At 45.5% G+C, this 19,259-nt stretch overlaps 5 protein-coding genes across 6 annotated transcripts; 4 read left to right on the top strand and 1 right to left on the bottom strand.

The window, feature by feature from the left end:
- Window positions 1–184: 184 nt before the first annotated feature.
- Window positions 185–3,265, top strand: LOC136967444 (cornifelin homolog B-like). Its single transcript, XM_067261223.1, has 4 exons — window positions 185–312; window positions 1,397–1,514; window positions 1,700–1,854; window positions 2,510–3,265. The coding sequence occupies exons 2-4, from the start codon at window positions 1,412–1,414 to the stop codon at window positions 2,630–2,632; spliced, it is 381 nt and encodes a 126-aa protein (XP_067117324.1). The 5' UTR covers window positions 185–312; window positions 1,397–1,411; the 3' UTR covers window positions 2,633–3,265.
- Window positions 3,266–3,531: 266 nt separating this feature from the next.
- On the top strand, window positions 3,532–5,387 carry LOC136967443 (cornifelin homolog A-like). Its single transcript, XM_067261222.1, has 3 exons — window positions 3,532–4,321; window positions 4,493–4,647; window positions 5,256–5,387. Exons 1-3 carry the CDS (start codon window positions 4,216–4,218, stop codon window positions 5,385–5,387), a joined length of 393 nt encoding a protein of 130 aa, XP_067117323.1. The 5' UTR covers window positions 3,532–4,215.
- Window positions 5,388–5,873: 486 nt separating this feature from the next.
- Window positions 5,874–7,895, top strand: LOC136967442 (placenta-specific gene 8 protein-like). Its single transcript, XM_067261221.1, has 4 exons — window positions 5,874–5,970; window positions 6,437–6,562; window positions 6,853–7,037; window positions 7,146–7,895. Exons 2-4 carry the CDS (start codon window positions 6,442–6,444, stop codon window positions 7,395–7,397), a joined length of 558 nt encoding a protein of 185 aa, XP_067117322.1. The 5' UTR covers window positions 5,874–5,970; window positions 6,437–6,441; the 3' UTR covers window positions 7,398–7,895.
- Window positions 7,896–10,552: 2,657 nt separating this feature from the next.
- Window positions 10,553–15,476, top strand: ugt5g1 (UDP glucuronosyltransferase 5 family, polypeptide G1). Of its 2 annotated transcripts, none has more exons than XM_067261218.1 (2): window positions 10,553–11,956; window positions 14,741–15,476. In XM_067261218.1, the coding sequence occupies exons 1-2, from the start codon at window positions 10,568–10,570 to the stop codon at window positions 15,062–15,064; spliced, it is 1,713 nt and encodes a 570-aa protein (XP_067117319.1). In that variant the 5' UTR covers window positions 10,553–10,567; the 3' UTR covers window positions 15,065–15,476. The 2 variants fall into 2 exon arrangements, with proteins under 2 accessions (XP_067117319.1, XP_067117318.1); XM_067261217.1 differs by lacking the exon at window positions 14,741–15,476 and adding an exon at window positions 13,673–13,814 and having other exon boundaries at window positions 10,568–11,962.
- Window positions 15,477–16,124: 648 nt separating this feature from the next.
- LOC136967441 (prostaglandin D2 receptor 2-like) lies at window positions 16,125–18,909 on the bottom strand. Its single transcript, XM_067261219.1, has 3 exons — window positions 18,784–18,909; window positions 16,217–17,517; window positions 16,125–16,179 (listed from the first exon to the last, which is right to left on the bottom strand). Exon 2 carries the CDS (start codon window positions 17,447–17,449, stop codon window positions 16,370–16,372), a length of 1,080 nt encoding a protein of 359 aa, XP_067117320.1. The 5' UTR covers window positions 17,450–17,517; window positions 18,784–18,909; the 3' UTR covers window positions 16,125–16,179; window positions 16,217–16,369.
- Window positions 18,910–19,259: the final 350 nt, after the last annotated feature.

The following is a 19,259-nucleotide window of genomic DNA, read 5'->3' on the forward strand; positions in this document are numbered from 1 at the left end:
AGATATCGACAGATCTTCGACGGTTGTGACAATGAGGAACACCTCCTAGAGAGATGTGAGGTGAGGTACAAAAGATAGAGAGTTTCTGGGGCGATACCGGTGGAAATAAAGGGCAGGGACGTCTCAGAAAGTTGAATGTATTCTTTCAATAAAAACTGGATGAACCAGATGAATACCAGTCTGGGTATGAGGTAAACCAGAGTGTCAGCCTGTGAGTTTCTCATTCTATAAAACAGCACCCTTCAGTGTCCTCGGTTCAGTGTCTTCCCTTCTGGACTCTTCTATCCAGCTTCTCCTCTGGAAAATACACAGGTATGAAATTGTATGACGTCTTTAAGCAAGGGACTGCAGTTATGTAGAACTTTCTTGTGGTGTTTTGCTTACATGTCTTTATGGGAATATACATAAAACAGCTGTCTCTCTTCCTGTTCCATGTGTAAGACTATAGCTTCAGCATGAACTGAAGCAACTACTACCTACTACATAACTACTGATAAGGTCATTTCGAATAACTTCAGAGTTGTTAACTAAGACAACAAAAAAAAAAAGACTAAATGTAAGACGCTGTTACAATTCCACTTGTTGAGTGACATTTCGTGGTAACACTTTACAGTAGGCTGCAGTAGCTATTATGTAACTAGCAATATCTATTGTAAAAACATTGTAAGTACACAGGAATTGCTTTGTCATTAAATGTTAAGTGTTAGTGGTACTGCTTGCTAATTATGTTAGAAGACACAGTATGGAGGAGGGGTATAGGGGGGAAGTGGATGTTGTAAAGGGGCAGTTGGAGGAATACTAGATCCCTGTCAACATCCACTTACCCCCTGGATTGTAGGGAGTCAGGTGGCTGAGCGGTTAGGAAAGCGGGCTAGTAATCAGAAGGTTGCCAGTTCAATTCCTGGCCTAGCCAAATGACGTTGTGTCCTTGGGCAAGGCATTTCACCCTACTTGCCTCGGGGAGAATGTCCCTGTACTTATTGTAAGTCGCTCTGGATAAGAGCGTCTGCTAAATGACAAAATGTAAATGTAAATATACTTCCTCAAACCAAGACTCATTTGTGTAATAACTTAAGGTATTGCAAACATGTAGCATTTCCTATGTAACCACTATGTTGTTACTATAAGTATTGCTATGTAGTTATATATTTAATGTAACCTTCATGTAAAGTGTTCCCAAATGTATCATTCTCTCAAAAATGGTAAACTTATTTGCAGGCAAGGAATACATTAATGACATTATTATTAATTGTTATTCACACAATAGCTTAAAGTACTAATAATGTACTGTAATGTTGCCATCATCAAAGATGCGGTATGTATGGCATAACAGTTTGAAATGATATCTGAACTGGTTGTTGGTCATCTGTCATACTGTTATAACTTGACTCCACAGAATCATCGCTTCAACATGAGTAAGATGGTCATTCAACAACCCCAGGCATTCGCCATGGCAACGACATCCAACCAATGGAGCTCAGGCATCTGTGACTGCACTAAAGAAATGAAATCTTGTAAGCTTTACCTTGTGGAAGTCTATACACACCTGTGTGAGCGTGTTTGTCTAAGCTGTATGCACAAAGGTTCAAGCGTATGTTTGAAACAGAGAAAGAGAAAGGACGAATAACAAAGAAAGAATAACAGTAAAAAATAAATAAAAAAGACCTAACATGAAACTCATGAAACTTTCCCCCCCCAGGTTGTTTTGCATTCTGGTGCTTCCCTTGCTTTGCATGTATCACAGCAAAGGAAGCAGGAGAGTGTCTGTGTCTGCCGCTGCTTGACTGGTTCGGATGCATCCCCCCCGCCACCATGTCCCTGAGAGCTTCTCTACGCCAGCGCTACGGCATCGAGGTGGGGACAAACAGAACACACACACACACACTTTGATTCATGTCTTTTCGCTTTCTTCCTTCACACTTAAATTGAGATAGTTTGTCACCCAGTATAGCACCCCTACACCGGGATTTGACTTGAATTGTGTTATTTTTATTATGATTTTTAGCATCTTGTTTACCTCCTATACATTTCCATGTGGATTGTGTCTTTCTCCTGGTCTATGGCGTTTCACTTACCTTTCATCTGACCCGGAAACAACCAAACCTGTTCCACTAACCTTTCGAATATAAAGGAGCCTTGCCCACGTCCACAGATAACAAACAAGTTTTGTAAGATCTGTCTATTTCACTGGAAGTCTTTGGTCAGAGAAGGGCTGAAACATCATTTTCTGTATTTGGTCACCCACCTAGTTTCCGCTCATTGTTCTTAAACAATGCATCAGGGTTGGTGATACTGGTTGTAAAGGAATTGTCTGTAAAACTCTCTCTCTTGTTCTCTCTCTCTCCCGCTCTCTCTCTCTCTTTTTCTCTCTCTCTCTCTCTCTCTCTCTCTCTCTCTCTCTCTCTCTCACACACACACACACACACACAAACACTCTCCTTTCTCTTTCACTCACTCACTCTCTATCTTACTCTCTCTCTAACCCTCCCTCTCTCTCTCTCTCTTTCAGGGCACCCTATGTAATGACTGTGTGATGTCCCTCTTCTGTGGGCCCTGTTCCTGGTGTCAAATGGCTCGAGAGATGAAGACCAGAGTGCAACCCATCACCCTCATCAATACACGGCCTCATTAAGGACCTGGTCATCATCAGCATCTTCATCATCATAAACACACAAGCTAGATAGCCTTTACACACTGCCCTATCTGTTACCACTGGTTCTGTGTCATCTCCACTGGTAACCATGACACGTCTCACGCACACTGTCGTCATCACACACACTGTCGTCATCACACACACTGTCGTCATCACACACTGACAATGTCACATCCCACATGTGGCGGATCTCCGATCAGCTGGGTCTAGTGTGTCTGTTTCCTCCAGTCACACTGTCACGCCACACTGTTCGTGGACAGATCCTGTATCCTGATGCTCACCTGTCCAGCCCATTCCTATCTAATCCTGTCTCGTCCTGTGTAGCCTAACCTAGCCCTTCAACATCACTATTTTACTGATGACTATTTAACACAAAGACTTTAACCTATAAGAAATATTTTGCTGATGCTTGCCCCATCTATTGGTACTCTTTGGTCTATGTAAAATACACTTCTGTAAACATTTTCAAATAACAAATCACTCATCTAGACAGCCTCTTATTAAACAACCTTATAGTACCACTATGTTTAATATACTTATTCCTGTACATAATTTATTGCAATAAAATATATCTGTATGGAACCTTCTGAAGAAGACAATAAATTGTGTCACTCTGTACTCATTGCAACTGTGTACTGTTTAATGATCTGTGTGGTTGTGTTTTATAGGGGGGAGTGTGGAGTGACTGTTTATACGGTTGCTGTTGCCACCCACTCTCCTGGTGCCAGATCTCCCGTGAGCTCAAAAGACGAGCAGCAGTCTATGCTAACTCCCCCTCCTCCTCCTCCTCGGCCCGATACATCGCTCTCACCTCCCTGCAGGGGGCGCACTTTATTTAGAAGAGGCAGGATCTGACAAATGAGCCTGGACCACATGGGCTCAATTATATCATTTAATCAATTAGCTTTAAACTCCTACTCCTTAACTTGGTCCCCTCCCACATCTATGGTTGGTTATCACCCACCTCCCGTTTGACCTCATATGAACTGCAAACAATTGATTGGGTAGTGTTTGTAGTTCTTGACTTCATGTAGCTTACAATTCTCAAATCTGTGTTGTCTGTGTTTTGTCCGTTTTCTTTGAAAGTGGGGGTTGACATTTAGGGAAATTAGCAGGTGACGAGAGACAGAAAGGTTTTGTTTGCATTCAGAAAAGGGTGGATGCACGAGGGGAGGATGAGAAAGAAACAAAGAGAATAGAATGAGGAAATTTAAACAGCTTTCAAGTTTTTGGTGTGACCAGTGGTCTGGAGCACTTCAGTTGTGAGCAACTTGAAATGCAGCGTTCCTGCAAATGTTGTTGTGTTTTGGGCTAATGCTACTGTATTCTCGGCTGATGTGGTGTGAACCAATTCTGTTGTGTTGTCACTTAATGTTGTGGTGTTGTAAGTAGGCCTAGTTGATTGTTTTTTTTAATGTAGCGTTTTTATAAATGTTTCGTTTTTGTTAATGTCGTTGTGTGTTAATGTTTTGTTTGCTTCGCTAATGTTGTTTTGTTGTGGGTCCGCGTAGGTTTTTGGTCATCTGTCATAGGCTACTGTTATAACTTGACTCCGCTTCAACATGACTACAAAGATGGTCATTCAACAGCCCCAGGCATTCGCCATGGCAACGACATCCAATCAATGGAGCTCAGGCATCTGTGACTGCACTAAAGACATGAAATCTTGTAAGCTTTACCTTGTGGAAATGTATACACACCTGTGTGAGCGTGTGTCTAAGCTGTATGCACAAAGGTTCAAGCGTATGTTTGAAACAGAGAAAGAATGAATAACAAAGAAAGAATAACAGTTTTTAAAAAAAGACCTTAAGTGAAACTCATGAAACTTTTTTCCCCCAGGCTGTTTGGCGTTTTGGTGCTTGCCTTGCTTTACATGTATCACAGCGAAGGAAGGAGGAGAGTGTCTGTGTCTGCCGCTGATTAACTGCTTAGGTCTTATCCCCCCCGCCACCATGTCCCTGAGAGCTTCTCTACGCTACCGCTACGGCATCAAGGTGGGGACAAACAGAACACACACGTATCGATTCATGTCTTTTCGCTTTCTTCCTTCACACTTAAATTGAGATCGTTTGTCACCCAGCATAGCACCCCTACGCCGTGATTTGACGTGAATTGTGTTATTTTTATTATGATTTTTAGCATCTTGTTTACCTCCTATACATTTTCATGTGGATGGTGTCTTTCTCCTGGTCTATGGCATTTCACTTACCTTTCATCTGACTCGGAACCAACCAACCTGTTCCACTAACCTTTCGAATATAAAGGAGCCCACGTCCACAGATGAGACACAAGTTTTGTAAGATCTTTTTGTTTGACTGGAAGTCTGGTCAGAGAAGGGCTGAAACATCATTTTCTCTATTTGGTCACCCACCTAGTTTCTGCTCATTGTCCTTAAACAATGCATCAGGGTTGTTGATACTGGTTGTAAAGGAATTGTCTGTAAAACTCTGTCTTGTTCTCTCACTCTATCTTTCTATCTCTCTAACCCTCTCTCTCTCTTTCTCCCTCTCTCTCTTTCTTACTCACGCACACAACACTCCTTTCTCTCTCTCTCTCTCTTTCTTTCTTTCTTTCTTTCTTTCTTTCTTTCTTTCTTTTTCAGGGCACCCTATGTAATGACTGTGTGTTCTCCTTCTTCTGTGGGCCCTGTGCCTGGTGTCAAATGTCTAAGGAGATGAAGACCAGAGTGCAACCCATCGCTCTCACCTCCCTGCATGGGGTGCACTTGATTTAGAAGAGGCATCCAACAAACGAGCCTGGACCACATGGGCTCAATTATATCATTTAATTAATTAGCTTTACACTCCTTAACTTGGTCCCCTCCCCCCATCTATGGTTGGTTATGACACATCTCATGCACACTGTCATCATCACACACACTGACAATAGGTACGTTCGACTTCATGCAGCGTGGGCGTCGCCTGCAGCCCGGCTGACTTGAAGCAGCCAATGGCATTCTATATCTATTCTATATTTTGCTGATGCTTGCCCCATATATTGGTACCCTTTGGTCTATGTAAAATACACTACTGTAAACATTTTCAAATAACAAATCACTCATCCAGACAGCCTCTTATTAAAAAACATTACAGTACCACTATGTTTAATATACTTATTCCTGTACATTTATTGTAATAAAATATATCTGTATGAGACTTACGCCTTTTCTCCATGAAGTAAAAAAATCTAAGGATGTACAATCCCATGCAAACCACACTAATGCAAATGAAGACAGTTCCAGTCACAGTTCCTCCATTCTGCTGAAGGTTTAATGTCAAGCCAGCTTAGTAACTGACGCTCCCACACCCTGAGTTCAGGTGAGTGACCAGGTCAGTGACCAGGTGAGTGCCTTCTGTTCCGTAATTAGAAACCTCAAGTGAACAAATGAGAGTTACCATGGACTATCTTGTGAATCGTGGTTAATGTATTTCACTGTGATAATACAGTTAGTGCTGGTGTGAAGGCACTTTGATTGTGCATTCAAGGGAATTGTATACACTGTATGTAGGTTTGGAACGGACGACAAACAAATTGATCAATCAGGGAATGTGTACAATATGAAGGTAATGGATGTGGGCTGGACTGATTGTTGTCAGTTTCATACAAAGGCTCTATGGTGCCATGTCAACTTACAGAACAACTGGAGGAAGTCAGATCACGAGAGAACCAATGTGCTGAAGCCATTTCTTACGCTTTAGTCCAAGGTCGAATGTCAATTTGGCGTCATTGGAAGAAACGTGTTGTCGTTGTTGACTAAATCCAAGGTATTTTTCTGTTGGATAGAAACCATGGCAACCAGTGTCATCATAAACAACCAGCCCCCCCAGCTCCCACCCCCGGCTATTATAGCAGTCCAGACCAACCAGTGGAGTACAGGCATCTGTGGATGCTTTGATGATCTGCAAGTCTGTGAGTGTACTTACAAATTTGTCAGCTACTCTGGTTACATTTAAACGTGTCATTTTAAATCAGTTTTCAGACCGGAAAATCAAGAGTATGGGTACCTCACGTTTTGTTTCTTGGTTTTACAGTAATTAAGAATTGTTAACCTCTTTATTTTGGGTCATATTTGTAGACTTGCTGTACTGTGAATTCTGCCTCAGTCAATACGATCATGGTTTATACTCTAGTGTTATAAAGAGTGAGGTAAGGCTGTGTTTTATATCTGTCCTCATCAATCTCTTCCCTGAAACTCTCAGGCTGCTTTGCTTACTGGTGCTTCCCGTGTTTCGCCTGCACCACTGCCTCTGAGTTCGGAGAGTGTTTCTGTCTGCCCCTGCTGGACGTGGGGTGCGGCGGCATGCAGATGCTGGGGCTGCCCAGCTGCACTCCGCCCGTCTCCATGTCCATGAGGGTGGCGGTGCGTAACCGCTACGGCATCCAGGTGGGTCCAAAAGTGGTGTGACTGTTCAGCAGAAGTCGTTTTTTTTTTTTTTTCGTAGGTTTTTCTTTTCTTCAAAAGGTATAAATGAAGTTGTTATTTCTTCTCCAGGGGGACATGACAGACGACTGCGTCTACGCCACCTTCTGTAACGTGTGCTCCTGGTGTCAGATGGCCAGGGAGATAAAGAGACGCAGCCAGCCGTTCACCTTCATCAATGCCCAGCCCACAGTGTTGGCCCAGACCCAAGCCCAGGCCCAGGCCATGATGGTGGCAGCCTCTCCCCAGACAGGGGTCATCTCCAGCCAGCCTCACATCTCCCCCGCCAGCCCCCAGGCCCTCATGACCACCAGGTTCATGTAATCTCTGACATCACGAAGATTTTCTTTATTCGTCTATTATGTGACTTGGTCCTGTTGCTTTATTTCTCATTGTTTTATTGCATTATGGTCCCCCAAAGAGTTGTAAAGTTTGTTATAGTGTGTGTTTTTTTGGAGCAAAGAAAAGACAGTCTGTGTGTTGCTCAGAAACCCTCTTTTGTGTTAAGTACTGTATGTATGAGACTATGAGTGTATGTTGTCCGTGTGAGCGTGTGTGTGTGTGAGGGTGGGGGAATTTTGTTTTAAAAACAGAAGGCTCTCTTATAGCACTAACCTAACACTAGCCTCTAAAATTCAGTGACTTTACATTTCAGTCGTCTATAAAAGGCAATGACGAAAACATTTTCACACCTTTTTTGAAAGATTTTTCTTACCGTTACGACTTAACCTTCATAAATCTGTCATAGCGAGAGGCATGGAAATAAAGTGTATCACATTTAACGATCAAGTCTGAACTCTCTTGATATTCCAGTCACCTGCCTGTGTTTTGCTTCAACAACACAACTGAATAATGAACTCCCCCAAAGTAGAGCACATCCAAAGTGATTATGGGCTACGTGTCGTAACCATGACGATGTGTGTATGGCTCACTGGAATCTTTTAGCAGAGGTTGATCTGTTGAAGCCGTAATACGTACAATGCTGCACAGAAACACAGTTTAGCCCGAAGGAATCTGTGCATTTCAATCTAATGCAACTCAAGAATAAAGTTAGCATTAAACTTAATCATAAAAAGGAGGGTTTGTTTATTTTTTAATTACTGATGTCACACTTTCTCAAGGAAGTGCAGATGATAAGACCAGGGGATCTGATTCGCCCTCGGCTTCCAGCTTCTACCACCTTCATATTTCCAAGGCAACGGTAAGGCGCCTGTCAATGACAGCCACAATCCAACATGGGCTCATTGACCTCTAGGATCACTCCAGGCTCATGACCTTCTACTTACGATGACCCGTTTTCAATAGCTGGGACCTTCGTTTGTACAGCCCTCTCAGTCTGCAGACTGCTCTGCCTCGACGAATGTTCCTGGACAAACAAGACCATTCTGGTAGTCAGGTGACAGCGTGTGCCTCCTTAAACAAGCATAATGTTGTGCTCCATCAAATGGAAGGGTTTTATTTGTACTCGTTATCATCGTTCAGTGACATGTCAGATGGCTGATGATGTCCGTGGATGGGAAGCCTTGCCACAAGAAAAGAAATGGAATGGAAAACAAGGACAACTTTAACTTTGGAACAGTGGAAATGCAGTCGGTTTGATTCCAAAAACATAATGTGTTGTTCTCTCAATATTGTTAAAACCATGCCAGATATCTACAGCTGCCATCTACATTTAGCTCATTAGAACCCTCTCCTGAGTCAGTATTCTGAAGTTCCACCTTGGGAGAACAATGTGTTCTGTGTCTTGAACTGAAACAGCTTGAGTGTTCCAAAACGTGTCCCCAAAAAACAGGGATTGAGGTCAGATGGACAACAAAACCGTTCTCCACCAGTAACCCAGAACGTCCTCCTCTATCCACCCAGTGCAGCACGCCACCTTCCACACCAGGTCTTCCAGTATCTTCCGCAAGGAAACAGCCCAGCCGCACACAGACAGGGACTGACTGCCCTATGTGCAACTGGTCACAGTGAGTTGATTGTGTGGAGTTGATTGTTTTTTATGTTACTGCCTTTCTGAACGATGTGTGGATGTTCACGGTTCCGCCTGATGGAGGGAGGACAGGGCATAGCAGTCGAGTGGCTCAACCCGCAGAATATCTTGAGATTTCGCTGTTGTCTGAGAAGTTCGCAGTGTGAGTGATGGGCAGGAGAAGCTGGTCAATGCACACGGCTCAGGATCAGCCCTGTGTCGAAGCTGTGGTGTTTCAAAACCCATTGACACTGTATGACTATGTTTAGCCTGTGTTCTGCTCCTCTCTCTCACCAACCGTCTCTGGAGGAGGGGATCCCTCTCTGAATTGCTCCTCCCAAGGTTTCTTCAATTTTTTCTCTGTTTTTCCTTGTCTTCCTTGAGGGTTTAGGTTGGTTGAGGGGCAGTTCTATGGGCGTATGTGAAGCCCTCTGTGACATGCTTGCGTGTAAAAAGGGCTATACAAATACATTTGATTTTATTTTATTTGAGAGCCATGTGCTTGTTGTGCTGAGTTACATCAATGGTGCTGTCGAGTGTTGTAAAACAGTGTACGGCAAACCTCCCAGGTCAAGTCGGCCCATGTAACTTGTCACCTGTGACAGAAGGTCACCATGGCAACATGGTACTGGTCAGTCCTGCTCCACTGACCGGTGCTGTCAGGGGATCCAGCCTGCTGAGATCATTGAAGGGCGGACCTCACTGCGTTGGGAACTCAGAGGACGTTCTGTGTGAGAGAAGAAAACAGGAAGTTAAAGAGGCTTTTTTATCTGCCCGACATCTACCACATCCTGTCTAGGTGGCAAATTGCTCACTTGGCCTTGGAGTAAAATAATTAGTCAGTCATGCACTGCAGGTTTACAATTTGCAATGTTGTCGCGTGGTAACCTCGGTATTCCGTTTAAGGATTCGGACATTTCAATAACAGCCCACACTGCTGAATGTGTTTGGTGAAAAGTCATGTTCCTTTTTGGTGAGAAGCCATTATAGAGTGAATCTACAACAACGCCCCATGATTACAGTTCATATACCATGGGATCAGTTTCCAAAAACAAGTTGGATGTCCAAAAATGAGCCCCTCCCTTCCTACATAACAGCCCTTTATGGTTTGTGATTGCGTAATCCCCCAGGCATCTGGCCATCTGCCAGATGCATAGGCTGAAATGGTGAGATTGGGAGTTTTGCTCAGCAGATTAAGGACAATGAATCCACACACAAAACTCAATGTCCATTTAATGTTATCTCGTCCCCCCTCAAACATTTTGTATGCTAACTTAAAAAATGCATACAGAAAATCAAACAATTGATATCGTATGCTTTTCTAAATATATACAGTATCCGTGAGAGAAAGTACGTTTTGCCTGATGGTATTTTCTTGTTTATTCCCCAGAAAAAAAACATGGCCGCACGTCAAGCAGCGCTGTCCAAGGTCCATCTCTTCCTCCTCTGGCTCCTCCTCCTGGGCGTGGGTTGTCGCGGCGGCAGGGTGCTGGTGGTCCCGGAGGACGGCAGTCACTGGGTCAACATGGAGGTGATCCTACGAGAGCTCCACTCCAGGGGTCACAACCTCACCGTGGTGCGTTCCGCCAAGAGCTGGTACATCCCCCAGAACTCCCCTCTCTACAGTTCCGTCACGATCGCCCCTCAGGACGCAGACGAGAGTGTGGGCGGGGGCGGCGGGCACGTCGGGCCCGATTTCTACACGGTCTTGATGCGGCGCTCGCTGGACCTGCGCCGGATGACCCCAGTTCGGCGCTTCCTAGAGCAGCAGAGGGATGTGGCGGCCATGTTGGTCATGTTCCACGGCACGGCCCTGCAGATGATCTCCGCCATCTTGGAGGACTACCTCCTGACCTCCAGACTCAGGGCGTCAGGGTTCGACCTGGTGCTGACCGACCCCGCCTTCCCTTCGGGTGTCCTGCTGGCCCACTACCTGGGCTTGCCCATGGTCTACAACGTCCGCTGGCTCAACGCCGGAGAGGCCCACATGGCCGTGGCCCCCACCCCCCCGTCCTACGTCCCCATGTACAACTCCCTGTTCTCCGACAGGATGGACTTCCTGCAGAGGACGGAGAACGCGCTCCGCCACGTGGCCGGCCTGCTCCAAGAGCGCCTGGTCATCCTTCCCCTGTACGCCCGCCTGCTCCGACATCACTTCCCCCCCGGGGCCGACCTGCTTTCCATGCAGCGCTCGGCCGATGTCTGGCTGATGAGGGTAGACTTTGTCTTGGAGTTCCCGCGGCCCACCATGCCTAACGTGGTGTACGTGGGGGGGTTTCAGTGTGGCCCGCCGCAGCCTCTCTCCGCGGAGCTGGAGGGCTTCGTGCAGGGCTCCGGCGAGGCCGGTGTGGTGGTCATGTCTCTGGGCACACTCGTGTCGGCCCTGCCCATGGAGATAACGGAGGCCATCGCCACAGCCTTCGCCCAGCTTCCCCAGAGGGTGGTGTGGAGGTACCTGGGCCAGAGGCCCACCTCTCTGGGCAACAACACACTGCTCCTGGACTGGCTCCCCCAGAACGACCTCCTCGGACACCCCAAAACCCAGGTCTTCGTGGCCCATGGAGGCACCAACGGCCTGTATGAGGCCATCTACCACGGGGTGCCAATCCTGGGTCTGCCTCTCCTCTTTGACCAGTTTGACAACCTGCTGCGCCTGCAGGTGCGAGGGGCGGCGAGGGTGCTGGAGGTCGCCAGCCTGACCTCCGAGGACTTCCTGGTGGCCCTCGGAGACGTGCTGGAGAACCCCTCCTACCGCCGCAGCATGCAGAGGCTCTCCCGCCTGCACCGCGACGCGCCCGTGTCCCCGCTCGCCAGCGCCACCTTCTGGATCGAGTACGTGATGAGGAACAAGGGAGCGGCCCACCTCCGCTCACAGGCCTCCAGCCTGGCCTGGTTCTCTTACCACAGCCTGGATGTGGCAGTGTTGTTCCTGGCCCTCAGCGGGGCCTCCCTCTGGGCAGCCCTCTCAGTCTGCAGACTGCTCTGCTGCTACAAATGCTCCAGGAACAACAAGACCAAGCTGGATTGACATAAATTTAGATGAAATATTTTGATCTAGCGATAGGATGTATGTTTGTTTTAGTTTAGGTCATGTGTACACTTGAATTCCTGTCTACATATAACATAAATAGTTCGAGTGAAATATAATAGTTGGATTTTATTTTTTATTCATTTTATAATGAGTATAAAATGTAACAAACAGTATTTAAAATACTCAATTCAATGTTAACATTTGGTTTCCATTAAAACATTATCCTTCCAAAAACAAAAGATTTATAGTTCCACACCTATAAATCCTCATCAGTCATCTGGTGACATTTCAAAGAAAAGAAACGAGATGAGAATGATTAGACCCTCCTCTCTCTGAAATCATGTGGTAAAAATACAACCCGGCATCATTGTCTTAACACACCTAATCTCTCCAAACAATCTGAAATGTGCTGAAGACTTTTTTCCTCTGCTTGAATGCTTGAAAGTTCACTGAGGGTAGCTTACTCAGTGTTTACATACGGTAAACTATACCTACATCTAGCACTCCGCAATCTGCTATGAGTGTACGTTTCTTGTTTAAGGTTGATAAACACTCATACATTTCTAAGAATGTTTGAGTGATACATAATTGGCTTTTTTTGTTTCAGTGATCTCAGAATTATCTCTTCCTGCACTGCACACACTGCTAAACCAATCATGATCACTGTGGTGTGTGTTATCTCTGGCCCGCACAAGGATACGCACACACACACACACACACACAAACACCCATGCAGCAAAGTACACTCACACATGTTTGTTTCTGTTAATGGAAAATGCAAAAGCTAAATTAGTTTCTGATACAATTTTGCCACAACAATTACACATAATTCTGACATAATTCTGACTTGAATAAACATACGCAGATTGCGTGCATCTCATCCAATGTTTGCTGGGAACGGAAGTGAACGTTTTTAATTGACACATGCTCAAGTGCAATACAATCTAGTTCCTAGTTCTCCTTTCCAGTTCCCTTCACCAAATATATTTCTCAGTCATCTAGTTCTGTGCTCATAGACTGTAGAGATAAAAAAAAAAAGTGAGAGAGGTAAAGGGAGGTAGTGGAGTGTTTTTGTTCTGGAAAAGAAAGGCGTTCTCCTGCTCCAGGATGTTGCCTTTAAAGTTGAAAAAGTGGGTTTCCTGCAGAGGAAATAGTTACGAAATAGACAAGGCCGAGTGAAGGAGCCGTGTACCCTTCAGTGCGGACACTGTGCACAGGTCACCCAGACGTGGATGGAACGGAGCTGTCTGGAAGGACCGACATTCTTTTCATGGAAGCTGAGTATGGATGTTTAAGACTTCTAACAATTTCAGGTTCACAATTGAAAAGTCGTTGTTTTGTTTCGTACTTTAAGTGAATCGGACATTTTGTGACATGCACCTGTTGACCTTCTAGGTCATGGAACGTTGTCTTTAGAATTATGTTTGAGCTCTCGGTTATCTTTGATGGTCATGTAGCCGACAGTGACGTGTTGCTGACATGTAGTTTTTAGATCTCAAGCAGGAGAGCATTCTTACACCTGTGTGGAACTCATCTTGACCCAGAGTCTTCACATGTGCATCAAACAGTGGACACACCTGTGGACTAATCTCATTTGAGATATCTATGGTGCTACTCCTTGTGTTCTCTCTGCAGTTTTTGAGGGTTCCCCTCCTGCGTTAGAGACAATGTCCCAAAACTACAGCTGCAACCTCCCCCTGGACACTGATACTAATGGTCTCACCTACATCTACAGCTTTGCATTTTCACTGGGTCTGCCGTCCAACCTGCTCTCTCTCTGGGGGCTCTACCAACTGGGCCGCTCTGGCGGGGGTGGCTGCCAGCTGGTCTACATCCTCAACCTCTTGCTCTCCGACCTCCTCCAGCTGCTCACCCTGCCTCTCTGGATCCTCTACCTGCAGGGGGGCCACAGCTGGCCCTACGGCCAGCCCGCCTGCGAGTTCGTGGGCTACATATTCTACGTGAACGTGTACGCCAGCGTGGTTTTCCTGTGCCTCATCGCGCTCGACCGCTGCCTGGCCATCGTCCATCCCCTGAGCAGTCGTGGCGTGCGGACGGTGAGGGTGGCGGCAGCCTCGGGGGTGGTGGTCTGGACACTAACCTTCCTGTTCTGTCTGATTGGGCTCCTGAACACGGTGTTTGATGCCAAGAGAAAGCTGTGTCTGGAGCAGTACCCTATCACCCCCAGGTACGTCCACTTCAAGATCGCCACCGTGGTTCTCGGGTTCCTTCTGCCTTGTGGAATACTGGGGTGAGTGAGTACATTTACATTTACATTTAGTCATTTAGCAGACGCTCTTATCCAGAGTGACTTACAGTAAGTACAGGGACATTCCCCCGAGGCAAGTAGGGTGAAGTGCCTTGCCCAAGGACACAACGTAATTTTGCACGGCTGGGAATCGAACTGGCAACCTTCAGATTACTAGCCCGATTCCCTAACCGCTTAGCCACCTGACTCCCAGTAGGCATGGTTTTCAATACATGTTTAATACAGCCATGCTGTTTTGTATTTCCATATATGAATGTTGCCGGATAATCATATTGCGTCTTTAAGAACTGATTCATAACATTTCTTTTATTGCTGCCATCCCTTGCAGCTACACTTCCGCCCGAATCCGTGTGACCCTACAACGCTCGCCCTCCGTCTCGGACCACGAACGCAACAAGATCGTGGGCATCCTCATCCTCATCACCATTAACTTCATCGTGATATTTGGACCATACCACCTTGTAGGGGGATACAGGTTTGTGTCCCTGCTCCTGACCGAGAAACCCTGCCAACTGGAACGGTCCATTTTCCTGACCTACCGGCTGTGCTATGGCCTGACCAGCCTCAATACCCTTCTAGACCCCCTGTTTTACATCTTCCTGTGCCACGATGCCCGGCTCGAGCTACGCAGGTCTCTACCCTGCCTGGGACGTCGGCACAGAGCGTCCAAGGAGGTGCCTCTCAGCGCCAGAGGTCACCATGACCAGAGTATCAGCGTTTAGGTTAAACAGACCCGAGGGGACTAGACTTACTGTGCTGGCCTTGTTCCCTGGTCTTTGAGAGAATGAGTCTGGCCATTGTGTTTGCTGTTCTCTGTGGATGCATTCAGCTGCTCTCAAAGGGGGAAGGGGGGGGGGGACCTCAGTTCGAGGAACTGACTCACTTTTCCAGCTTGACCGAGGAACAATGGGTTTTGAGAAAGAAATGTAGCAATTGTGCCCCCCCATGGGAGACATTTTGCTGGCTGGGATCTGCAATGGCAGTCTTAGGGGGAGAATATTCTGAATGTGAACATACACGATACAACTTGTTTTGCAGCCAGAAGACTTTGTGAACATTGATGGAGATCAAACACAATATATGAACACTCTACAGTTATATCCTGTGGCACCCTTGCAAAGATGTACTGAAGCTGAGTCATGTGAAGGGAAGGATTACGTATAATATGGCGTTTTTTCAAGTTTTATTTTCCATTTAATAATTTGCATTAGCTTTGACATTTAAAAGCATATAAAGCATTTTACAACAAAAATAAATGTATTGATACATATTGCATTATACATTTTCATCATCGTCACAGTTTTGCAACTTCTGTCATTCAAAGAAATGCACAGTACACAATCCACAGCTGTCCAAAATACATTTTTCAGTTCACTTTTTTGCTTATAAGAAAAACGTTTGTGGTTAGTTTCATTCCCAGACAGAAATGTTTTTCTCACAATTTCAACAGCACAACTGCTGAGATCATGCAATACAATTTACATGCAATTTCATTGTTAAGCCTGTTTTTCAGTTTAAAATTGATGCCAAAAGCAACCAATTGCCCCATTATCTAAAAGCTGGTACAACATTACAAAGTACATAAAAAAAGAGGTAACATAGCACTGTTTATAACACAAATTCAAATGAGAAAATCCAACAACGGCCTGTTAATGATGGTATTTCTTGGACAAGGCTTTTCTTACATGGCTGTATGGCCTTAAACTTCACAACCTTTCAGTCCATCTCAGCAAACTGCCTTCTCCACAGAACCACCTTCTCCACAGAACCACCTTCTCATCAGAACCTCCTTCTCCTCAGAACCACCTTCTCCTCAGAACCACCTTCTCCTCAGAACCTCCTGCTCCTCATAACCACCTTCTCCTCAGAACCACCTGCCCCTCAGAACGACCTTCTCCTCAGAACCACCTTCTCCTCAGAACCTCCTGCTCCTCAGAACCACCTGCTCCTCAGAACCACCTTCTCCTCTCCTCTTCCTCAGCAGGATGGTTGTTTCTCTATTGATCCTCCTCCCTTCCTCCATTGACCTATTTCTGGTCAAGGGGAGGGGTGATGGTGCTCTTCTGTCTCAACAGTATCTCTGAGGTGCTAACGGAGGACCGCATTGTGCTGCGTCGTCTTGACATCTCCCCTATGTCCTCGGCCAGCACGTTCTCCAGAACCGCGCTGAAGGACTCGCGGATTTTGCTGCACAGGTTGGGGCAGCTGAACACGTAGAGGACGGGATTGAGCACGCAGTTGAGGAAGGAGAAGCTGGCGGCATAGGGCAGGGTCGTGGCCGTGGCGATGTGTATGCGTGATCCGCGGGCCGCCGACGCCTCCAGGATGCTGAGGATGTGGTACGGCGCCCAGCAGGCCACGAAGCTCACCACCACCGCCACGACCAGGCGCACAAATCTGAAGGAGCATCGGTGGCCTCTCTGTTTCACCCTGTAGTGCACCATCACGTAGCTGCTGACGATGCACACCAGGGGAAGTAGGAAAGCTACGATGAATTTGACCACAGCTAGGGCCCCGTGCCGCGCCCAGCACAACCCTGGAAGATCAACTTCCCCCTCGGGTAGAAATTTGGCGTAATTATAGTAACACAGGATTCGTTCAGAGCGCAGTTTGAAAGTATCACGGAAGACATAGAAGGGGATGGTGCAGATGATAGACAGGGCCCAGATAAGTCCACACACTCTGCCAACCAGCTTGATGTCCCTGTGGTTCTGGGCCCAGATTGGCTTTATCACCACCAGACAGCGGTCGAGGGAAATGGCCGCCAGCAGCAGACCACTAGCAAACATGTTGAGGAAGAAGATGGAGGAATGTATTTGGCAGAAGGTGGTGCCCAGGATCCAGCTATCACCCTGGGCCATGAAGAAGGTGAAGAAAGGCAGGGAGGCGGTGGCCAGGAGGTCGGAGGCTGCCAGGTTGAGGATCCAAACGCTGATGACTGTGCGGCGCACACGCAGGCCGATCACTCCCAGGATCAGGACGTTCTCCAGGATGCCCAGGGTGGAGATCAGGCCGTGGAGGGACACTATGGCCGGGCCTTTTGTACTATTGGTTGTGAAGTTTAGCATATACTGCATCATAGGGCAATACAAGTTGGAGTTGGACATTTTGGGAAGGTTGCTGAAACTTTGCTGATGATTTTCTGACACAGTCCGGTCTTGGAATGAATCTGAGCCTGCAAAGAGTGGAGAGATCCCGAGAAACTATTAAGGACATATTCATACATTTACTTGTGGCCTGTTTTAATTAAACATGCACTGAGGGACTTATTTCATTTTTAATCACAAGGCCAATGTTATCCTAATCTATTTTCATAACAAGCAGGACTTGCATTCTTTTATGAAGTACAAATCTGAGAGACATTGGGTGTAAGCAAGGAACCGCTAAGACACCATGGTAGCAGCTAAGGGCTTGCTGTGATAATTACAACTTGTGTGATAAGTGTCACAAACTGTCATGATGTAGCCTACTGTATTTAATGCAGGAAGTGTTCCCTCTCAAAATAGGCTCTCTGCCGAACAAGTATGGCCTACACTTGAAGTAAAATGGTCTGAGATGATCATCAGTAGCTATAATTAAATACAAGTTTCTCAGACCAACATGGAAAGATCATGTAGCCAAACATTCTATTACAACTTGTCATGTTGATATCACTGATTGAATACGTTTTGTCTCAGAGGGGGACTATGGCGTGATGAGTCCGGTCTTACATGAATAATAGCCTCCTATCAGCGGCCTAGGCGTTAAAAGATTCCTGTGCTGAACCAAGGTAATAAAATAGACTTGAATTACCCTCTATATCCTGAACATGTAGGCTACGCAATGGAAACCCTTGCGATTTACATGATTGCTCTATAAATAAACTGGTTATTTGTTGACTGATTGATGACCTTTATTCGAATTGTGGTTTTCGAAATAATTACAATCGCTGATAAATTGGATATGTTTAGAAGGAAGAACACCTCTGCTCTAATGCGCCGCTCCTCCTCCAGACATCTCCTCCAGGATCATTATCGACACATAAGCTACTCGAGGCACATTTTGCAGAATCTGTGCAAATGCACATAGGTGGCATGAAAATATATATAATAATCGAAGCGTGACTAATTTGAATGCTGCAATAGACAAAAAAGGCAGAAGAATTTGGACAAAGGGGTTTATTTATGTTTAAATGTAAGCCAGCCATTACCTACAAATGTGGCTTGGTTTCCGTGCGACAATCAATTCTAGTTAATAGTTTCATGCTGTGTCATCAGTAACGGAACTACATGGTTTCAAAGTCATAGCCTACACATCCAATGACCACTATAACCTAGTTTTAAACATAGATTATATAAATAAATAGCATAAATTACGCCTAGTTTAAATATAAAATGTAAGTTTACAGTTTTAAATTAGCCTATAAATTATCACAAATATAAATTCATTTAAAAAAAAATACCTGGGTCTTTTCAACTGTTATAAATGCCTGCAGTATTCGTAGGTTGTAGCCTATCGATTCAGCTCTTGACAGTGGCGCAAGTCAAGTTCAGAACTGTCGCCACAGGCATCACGGGCACAATCAGCTTGCCAACAGAGAAGCGTTAATGAACCCTTTGCATGAAAAACTGATGAGGAAATGTCAAGCTTGTACAACCAACGTTGCCTATAGCTCAATTTACATGGAAGGAAGTGGCATAAACCACACTTCTAACACAAAATTAAGTACGGGTGCTGGTTTAGCAAAGTGTGACATTACAGACTAAAAACAACTTAAGAAACTGTAATTATAATATCCAACATAGGTCTTGCAGTTTTGTCTAGAAAGTGCGATGGGAAGTGGCTTATGATATCAATTAAACATTTGATTGGTAACTTATTATAAAATTAAAAAAAATCATAACATGTATATGTAGGTCCTACACCCGTTATAGATAG

Source organism: Osmerus mordax, chromosome 23, assembly GCF_038355195.1.
Source record: "Osmerus mordax isolate fOsmMor3 chromosome 23, fOsmMor3.pri, whole genome shotgun sequence".
Lineage (NCBI taxonomy): Eukaryota > Metazoa > Chordata > Actinopteri > Osmeriformes > Osmeridae > Osmerus > Osmerus mordax.